Source organism: Equus caballus, chromosome 11 (genome assembly GCF_041296265.1).
Source record: "Equus caballus isolate H_3958 breed thoroughbred chromosome 11, TB-T2T, whole genome shotgun sequence".
Taxonomy (NCBI): Eukaryota; Metazoa; Chordata; class Mammalia; order Perissodactyla; family Equidae; genus Equus; species Equus caballus.
In genome coordinates this window covers 44,787,116-44,795,660 of record NC_091694.1, presented here as the reverse complement: position 1 = coordinate 44,795,660, position 8,545 = coordinate 44,787,116, and the positions used below count along the sequence as shown (strand labels likewise).

At 52.9% G+C, this 8,545-nt stretch overlaps 1 protein-coding gene and 1 non-coding gene across 2 annotated transcripts; one reads left to right on the top strand and one right to left on the bottom strand.

Annotated features, from left to right (window-relative positions):
- Positions 1 to 237: 237 nt before the first annotated feature.
- GEMIN4 (gem nuclear organelle associated protein 4) lies at positions 238 to 6,671 on the bottom strand. Its single transcript, XM_001504264.7, has 2 exons — positions 6,473 to 6,671; positions 238 to 3,597 (listed from the first exon to the last, which is right to left on the bottom strand). Exons 1-2 carry the CDS (start codon positions 6,480 to 6,482, stop codon positions 431 to 433), a joined length of 3,177 nt encoding a protein of 1,058 aa, XP_001504314.3. The 5' UTR covers positions 6,483 to 6,671; the 3' UTR covers positions 238 to 430.
- On the top strand, positions 6,548 to 7,842 carry LOC100072280 (uncharacterized). Its single transcript, XR_002811643.2, has 2 exons — positions 6,548 to 6,729; positions 7,353 to 7,842. It is a non-coding gene; the product is annotated as an uncharacterized protein (transcript).
- The last annotated feature ends 703 nt before the right edge of the window (positions 7,843 to 8,545 follow it).

The following is an 8,545-nucleotide window of genomic DNA, read 5'->3' as shown; positions in this document are numbered from 1 at the left end:
CTTTCCAGGACACTGCAGAATGACTCTGGAAGAGGGTTTCAGTGCAAAGGAACATCATACATAGCTTGTAATTTGTCTCGCTTGGGCGGTTTCGCTTTTGGACTGACTTCCCAAGTTCTAGGGTAGAGAAGTCCAGTTACGAACGTGCTCCTCCCAGCCTGACTCGATCTTTAAGACTCTAGCTGAGCCCAGTCTCAGAGTGTATCTAGACTATTGAGGAGAAAGACTCAAAAGAGACAAGAGGAAACAAGAGACTTTTATTATAATTTGTATGTTACAAATACCTAAGAAACTACTTTCTTTACACCATTATTGCCATATACTTTTTGGCTTGTGGACAATTTCAGATAACCAAAAAGTTTGTGTTTCTCAGCTCTAGCCCCTGCAGACCCCACCAAGTTGAGGCCCAGTGTCTTCTGATCTACAAAGGTCAGAAGTTGCTGATCTTCTGCAGCAAGGTTTGGCGCCGCTCCTCAGGGCTGATGTTCTCGGCAATGGACTTTAAGAAGCGCTGCTCATTTACCTTCTGGAGCAAGGAGCTAACAGAAGGGTTGGTCTTGCTCAGCGTTTCGTAGCAGGTGAGGATTTCCAAGGCCAAAACGTAGAGTGGTTCACACACCTCTTGGTGGAGCATGGCCATGATGTGCAGAACATGACAGAATACCTGAGTGTAAAAAAACAGGGTCTCCTGAGTCAGGTCCTGTTCTTGTCCTTGGGCCCATGGGCCAACTGACTGTATTAACCTCACTGATTCCAGGAGGTTGGTCAGACTGCCACAGAGGAGTTTGACTACATGGCTCCAGCCTTCCATAGGAAGCCAATTACGACAACTCTGGCTGCAGAGAAACTGGAAAGCTCTCAGGAAGAGTACGGAGAGTTGGAGCTCCTGCGCAAAGGGCTTCAGGTTGAGCAGAGGAACAAACTGAATATATTCCAGGCTATAAGGGACATGCAGGAGCTGTTTCTCCAACAGTCTCCTGGTCAACTGGTAAAGGTACTGCCACTCTTGGGGGCTGCACCAAGGCATGACTTGCACCAGGGCCACCAGAAAGCCCTTGCTGAACAATCTGACCTCCTCAGGGTTACCCACATCTACCACCAGGAGGGAGAGCATCCGTTCAGAGATGCTGCTGGAGATGTAGCAGCACTCCATCCAGGCAAGAAGCCCTGTGCCTGGCCCATAGCCAGGGTGGGCCTGGGAGGTCCACTCATCCTCAGAGAGCTTACAGATCTCAAAAAGTGTGGCTGGCACCTCACACTTGAAGTGGCCCTCAAAGAAGTTTTTCAGTCTCAGGCCCACAGTCCAGTCTAGTTGCTCCAACTTCCGGTGGAGCCAGGACAAGGACTTGATCCAGGTGTCTGGGGAGAAGGTCTTGGCATTAGCTAATACAGTCTCACAGAGGAGCTCCAGAATATGGATCACCAGATCCTTGCCATCCAAGGAGAGGCAGCGCTTCTCCTTGGGGAGCTGCCAGTACTTGCTAAAGCAATCCAGGAGCTGGCACAAGCTGAAGATGAGGGGGAATGGAGAACACGTCTGGAGCCAGTATTCCTCCAGGCACGCATTGGCTTCAAGAGTCTGGATGAAGATCTTCAGACTGAGGTCCACCTCTTCAACATCTAGCATCAAGAAAGGCAGGACAAACTCCTTTAGCACCTCATCTGGCTCAAGAAGAGCAGCAACTGGAATCCCCTGGGGCTTCACAGGCCTCACCAGGTAGCCCAGGAGCTCCAAGAACTGCTTTTCTTCCTTGGGTGTAGAGAACTTTGTCCACACAGTGTCTTTGAGGCATGACACCATGAAAGTGATGGATGGATCTGGACCCTGCTCTTCTGTGAACCTAAGGGCCGGGAAGGCAGTGAGAATCTGAGCCAGGAACTTATGGGTGCCGAGATTGACCACAGCCATGCTGCACATTTTCTTCACTGTCATCTCCGGGTGCAGTATTACCAGGCGGGCCACAGAAGCTACAGCTTTAGCCAAGCCCTGTTCAGAGGCACTCTGAGCAAGCTGGTTGAAAGTCGTATTGAGGTCTTCCTGAAACCCCTCCAAGTAAGCTAGCAACTTCTCAGAGAGGCCCTTTCGCCCCCAGGAAAGCAGGACACCTGAGAGGACTTTATTTTTATCTGGAAGTGACAGGTCTGCATAACATTCCAGGATCAAGTTGATCACTTGTTTGAGCTGAGGTTCGGGGATGGCTCTGTCTGTCGTGCTGACTTCTATCACTGTTTCCAGCAGCTTTAACACCAAGTCTGGCTCTCGGAAGAGAGCCTGGTTATTAACCAGGCATGCTAGCCACTCGTCTGAGAAGGCCCACTTCTTCTCAGAAGCAAAAATGTAGCACATTTCCATATGCCGGTCCATCTTCTGCTCAATAATGGCCATGGCGATCGAGGCGGTGATGTCCTGCTCGAAGCCCTTGTTCTTCAGTACCCTGTTTGTTTTCCTCAGGAAGTCCTCGACACACTCTGCCAGCTCGGAGACTACCTGCCTCTCCTCCTTGGACAAGCCCGTGGTATTCAGGTACAGCTTCAGGTTCTGGCTGAAGGAAGTCAGACTGTCACACAGCCGATAGCTGTCATAATTGGTCCCTTGGCTGCTATTGAGCATGGTCTGCAGCTCTTCCCCCCACTCCCGCAGCAGGCTGCGCAGGAACTCAAACCCCACGAAAATCGTCTCGCTCGGGAGTTTGGCCAGTGAGCTCAGGCTGACGTCCCGTTCTGCCTCCTTTACCTTCTCTGCCAGTGCCTGTTGGTGATATGGGTTCTGGGTGTCTGAATTCCACACGGAGATCACTGTGGCCAGTTTGTCTAGATATACAGTTGCAGACACTTCCTGGGGGTCGTCCTCCATCAGTGCAAACACAGTGAGCATGTCAGCCAAGTTGGCTAATGCACAGCACTTCATCCCAGGGCACAGGATTCTATTTTGAATTTGCTTCAGCCCCGTAAGCAGCATGGCCAACAGTGGCATGGTAGGACACACATCTGGGTCTGACTTAAACCTCTTTGGAGGATGGGAGAACTCATCTGTAGAGGACAAGTACTTATGGGCCATTGTCCTAAACTGAGAGAGCAGGGGGTCCTGCTGATTGCCCTTGTGCTTCATCATTTCCCACCAGACATCAAGGAAAAAGGCCACATCCTTTGACGAAGTGTCAATCATCATGTGCTCCAAAAAGTGCTCTAGTTCTGCACGGCAGATGGTGGTGGGCAGGGCCATTAGGAGCTGGATAAAGAGTCCAGAAGCTTCCAGGGACTTGAGCAGCTCAAAAAGGACCGTGTGATTGATGGTAGGGATCATGTTGCCTACGGAGAAGAACACATCTTCCTGCCACCGAGTTTCAGTGTCAGAAGGGGTGACAGGGTAAGGCTGAAGAACTTTTGCCCAGATGATGATCAGAGCTTTCTTCTTCCAGGCGAAGGGTTGGGAGCATGCTGTGGAGGAGATCTCCCTCAAGGCCTCCACAATGGGCCGCCCAACATGCTCCCAGTCAGACTTTGTCAATTCTGCCAATGCTTTGGGGCGGAACAGCTGCTCAGCCAGCAAGAAGCCCCCATGCAGAATAGTCATTTCTTCACAGATATTCAAGGGTCCTGCACAGAGAGAAGCCCAATAAGATAGTGTGGTGAAAAAATTCTCAAAACAGTAAGCAGAGCTTAGAGGGAGAGACAGCAGTTAGTGGGCTGGCTGTCATTATCAGGCTTAGAGATGATAAGGGTTCTAAATGAAATCAATGGGAGAGGGGGGAGAAGGGATGGTTCTAAGAGGCGCTGCAGAGCTGGAGTCAAAAGCACTTACCCGAGGAATGAGAAAGGATCCCCAGCTCTCTAGCCTGGAACTGGGATGACAACAGTTTCCAATTGGAAACAGGGAAGGCAGGAGAATCAGAACAGGTCTGGAGGGAACACTGTTCAGATTTGGTTATCTGGAGTTTGAGGCAGAACATTAAGGTAGAAATGTCCTCCAGCAATGGAAATGAGGGGTTGAAGCTCAGGAGGAAAGTCAGCCCTGAAAAGTGACTCGGGGAGGAATCTGCCCAGAGGGGATCACTGGAACCAAGGAAATGACAGAGATCCTGCAGGAAAAGCAGATGAAGAGGAAAAGCTGGACGGCTGAGGCCAGGCCCTCCAGCAAAGGGTGGGCCAGCAGAGGATTTGGGGAGGAACACCTTGAGAGAGAGAGTGGACAGCACAAGGACAGCACCAAACCACAGGAGCCACCAAGTACGTACTGCAGGACATGACAATTGACTTTCTAAGTAAGGATGCAGACTAGGAGGGGTCCAGAAGCAATCAGACAAGCCCTACCTTCCCCCTTTTCCTTTAGAGCCTTGTCTTGCAACCAGATTTCAGATGTTCCGCCTTTCAGGGAAACAGTTCATTCCATGGCTCTTTCCATCAAGGAGAACAAGCTACTAAAGGCCCTGGTTCTCTGGTAGAAACCGAGAGGTAGGCAGAAAAAAATACTGCACTAGATTAAGAAGGAAAAGTCCTTCCTTCAGTGAGCCATGAATCGACACAGCCTTATCAAGGAGGCATCTTGGGATGTTTAATTGGACGTGTTTAAATACGAGCTCAGCCACTTAAAGGCAGTGTGGTCTTGGACAGATTACTTCCCTGAGCTTCCCTTTGCCTATGTGGGGATAACACAGGTTTCATATTATGACTTGGAGGATCAAATGCTATATGCTAGTTGAGCCCTTGGCCCTGGGTTGGTGCTGTTAGCTCTCGATCCCATGTGCCAGGGCTGCTGAGGGTTAAGTATGATACAGCTACGATAAGAGTCAGGCTACGAAGAGCCTGATTAGCTGCTCAATAAATGCTGGTTTCCCTAAGCCCTTCCATTGTTGGCAGAACCAGAATATTGTCACTAGTCTTGGCCTCTCCCAGCTCAGAAATGAGAAAGGACATAGGTCTTTCTCAGGTATGTTCTGTTGGCCCAGAAACTACATCAGAGTACAAACACTGCTCACTATTCAGTATTCCTGACTCCCCTGCTCCCAAGGCCCAGAGATGCCACTCCTTCGTCAGTCCCTCATGCCCTCAAGAACACATTTTCCCCCTTTTCACATGCCAGGAGCCAACAGAGAGAATCCTGCTTCCAGGAGACTACAGAATACTCGGCCCCTCCGACCATTTAAGGGAGCAGCAAAAGGCCAAGGGCTCAGTCTTCCTAGGCAAGCATGGTGAAGGCAATCCACCTTGGCTCCCAGCAGCCGAGGCAGACGCCCAGGGAGGGTTAGGCTACTGAGGGCTCTCTCTAGGCGTCCTGGCCCTTCTTTCTGGCTCAGACTGCTCTCCCATATATGTTCCCTTATGACTGTAAATTTAACTTTATTGCATTATCAGCTCAGCTGAGATGCTTGCCCCCAACACCTACTTTCCAGAGACATAATCCATAAGGACATACACGTGCTATTTAAGGGAATAAGTCCCAGAAGCAGTTACTACCTGAGCATCCCAAGTGTTTTATCACTGCTGGTTAACTGGTGCTTGTGAGTGCCCACTCGTTATGTTTAAGTGCTTATCCCGTGCCAGGCTCTGTGCCAGGTGCTATGCATATAAGATCTCTTGTAATCTTCAAGCCAACCTTTGGAGGACTATTGCCGTTTTAGAGATGGGAACACAGACTCAGAAACAATTTGCTCAGGATGTCACAACTGCAAAGCGGTGCGGCTGGGACAGAAATCACCACAGCTGCAGGGCTGCGAACTCTTCTAGCTTTACCGTGCCACCACTGAAGAAGTGGCTGGGGACAGGGACCCAACCATTTCTCCACAGCCTACTACAACTGGCACATCTTGGGGTACCGTGCCCCAATTCTCCCAGAACAGCCTCCTGGTCTTATCCAGCAGGGTGGGAGGCTGGGCGGGAGCCACCGATATTAGCTGCTCCCCGCTCGCTTCTCTCAGCCTTGCCACTGAGGATTCTGAATCGACTTGCACGTGCCCCCTCGGCTGCTGCAACCCCTCCCCACAACCGCTGGTCGGAGGAACGCTGGCTCCGTACCAGACCCTATACACGTGCTCTCCACGCAAACGCCCCTCAACTCTGTGAGGCGGGTACATTTTATCGATGAGGACCTCACGAGCCTAAGGCACTTGCTGAAGAACTTAGACGTTCAATAAATGACACCGTCGGGGCAGCCGGGATTCCCCGGCACGTCCTCGAGCCCAGCATGTTCCAAAACACGTGCACGAGCCCGGTCCACTTGCAGGGACCCTAACTTCACATCCGCTTGGCCTTTCGCGTGGAAAGGCGCCCCGAGTGGCAAGCCGCCGGCCAAGGCGCGGCGGGGTCGGGGCTAGAGCCCGGCCTCCCGACCCCCGTTCTCCGAGGACACCTGGCCCTCCAACACCCCTCCCCGCCCCGGAGCTCCCCCTTGGCCCGGGCCCGCTCAGCACCGCCCGGTCGCCCGCTGCGGGATGCGGCCCAGGCAGACCCGGAACAGGAGAGCCAGGACACCCACCTAGGTCCATGGCGGCGACGCTGGCAGCGGCACGAGCCGCCCCTCCCCCGCAAGGCCGCGCGCGGCGCAGGCGCCACGGCACAATGGGCAGCGCGGGGGCGGGACAATAGGCCGCGCCTCAGGGACCGCCCCAGTCCCAGCCCCGGCTGCGCGCGGTCGGCACACGCGTCCTGCTGCTCGGCGCGCACGCGCAATCCTCACCAACGAGCCCGCAGCGCCCCCTATCGGCCCGAGGCCTCCAGCCGGCCAACAAGCAGGTGCCGGCGCCTCCCTCCCGCCCGGCGGGCCCGCCCTTCCCTCTCCCTCCGCCCCGCCCGCCCCAGGTCCCCAGGCCCCGTCGCCGCCTGTTCCTTGCTGCTCTCGGCCACGCATCTGTCCAGTCCCCTGCCTAGCCCTGCTTCCTGAGTCCTGGTCGGTGCTACTCCATCCCTGACCCTGCATGCTCCCCTGCTCGGTAACTCCCGGGGTCCCCCGCTCACAGTTCACCCACACGGAATGCCCCTCCCCAGACCGCCCCCTAACCAGCATAGACGCGCCACTCTCCGAGCGGCTTCCGCCCCCGCAGCGGCTATCCCGCTCTCAGGCTCTCTGACCCCTCCGCTAGCCCCACAGCCTACAATCTTCCCCAGCGCTCCGCCTTCTGACAGCAGCAGCAGCACCTTAATTTTCTGGCATCATAGATGCCTTTGAAATGTTAATGGGCTTTCTCCCCAGAAAATGCACTGTGCAAGAACTGTGGGGCAGATGCAATCCAGTGGGCTCTAGTTTGCAATCTGTACTTTATAAAAACACACATTTGATTTCCGAGAAAACACACAGAAATATCCTATGTTCTTCTCACACATTACCGTTTCTTTTTCTCCCCTTTCCTTCTTCCCAGACTTAATCACCAGCCTCAAGTGTTTCTAACTGTCCACCCTCCAGTTTCTAGCACCAGATACCACCTAGAAAGGAGCGAGGGGCCGGCCTGAGCTCCCGCAATGTGCCAGGTGGAGTTTGAGCTGGCCTGTGCTGCTATCAAGCAGTTAAAGGGACCTGTGAGCGATCAGGAGAAACTGTTGGTGTACAGCTTCTACAAACAGGCTACCCAGGGCGACTGCAACATCCCGGCCCCGCCCGCCACAGACGTGAAAGCCAAGGCCAAGTGGGACGCGTGGAACGACAAGAAAGGGATATCCAAGATGGACGCCATGAGGATCTATGTTGCCAAAGTGGAAGAACTGAAGAAAAATGATACTGGTTAAGGAAGGTAGCGTGTCAATCAGAATGAGGTAGCGCGGGGAGAAGGGCTTTTTAAAAGACCTGAATGGCGCAAGTGTCCTGAAACGTAACCACCATAGCTGGGGCATCAATAAATCACTTACACCACATACAGTGATTGTCTGCTGTTGGCAAAGCGAGGAACTCTAAGTGACTGTGAGAGTCCCGGGCAGGTGTCCACAATATATAAAAAGCATCTCTCCTGTGGGGAAAGTCCATCAAAACTGGCTTTCTCTCTGATTCTGAGTAAAGTCTTTCTATTCCCAGAGTGTTGGTAGCTATTTGGCAGGAGTAGAAGGCTGAAGGGAGAATCATGCTGTGAAAATGCCCAAGACTTGAGGTCAGTGAGCCGGTTCTCTGGAGCTCCCCTCTGGGGGAGAGGGGAAGGAGGGAGGGGAGGCTGAGGTCCCTTATCTCTTCAGGGGTTATGGATTCACACTAAACCCCCATTTCAGAGGAGAAAGGGGCCTTGTCTTCCAAAAAGCTAGTCAAGTCCTACTACAGACAGCGCCTACTTGCACACAGGCCTGATGAAGTTAATGTTTTGAGGGAAGTGAAACTTTTAGTGAAGTAATTGATGCACCACAACAGAGTTGAGAAACACTGGAGCAGTGGTTTCAAAATCCCAGCCTCTGAAAGACTCTTCTAAGGCCACACAGCCAAGTTCCTTGGGACCACTCCATGGCTAACCTTGGTCTCTGCTGGGGCATGCTGGTGGGACAACATGTATGTAAGTACGTCTGTGGCTTTTGGTTTAGGAGCACAACACACCCGGTAACCTATGCGAGGGCCACAGTACCTGAGCTCAGCTTC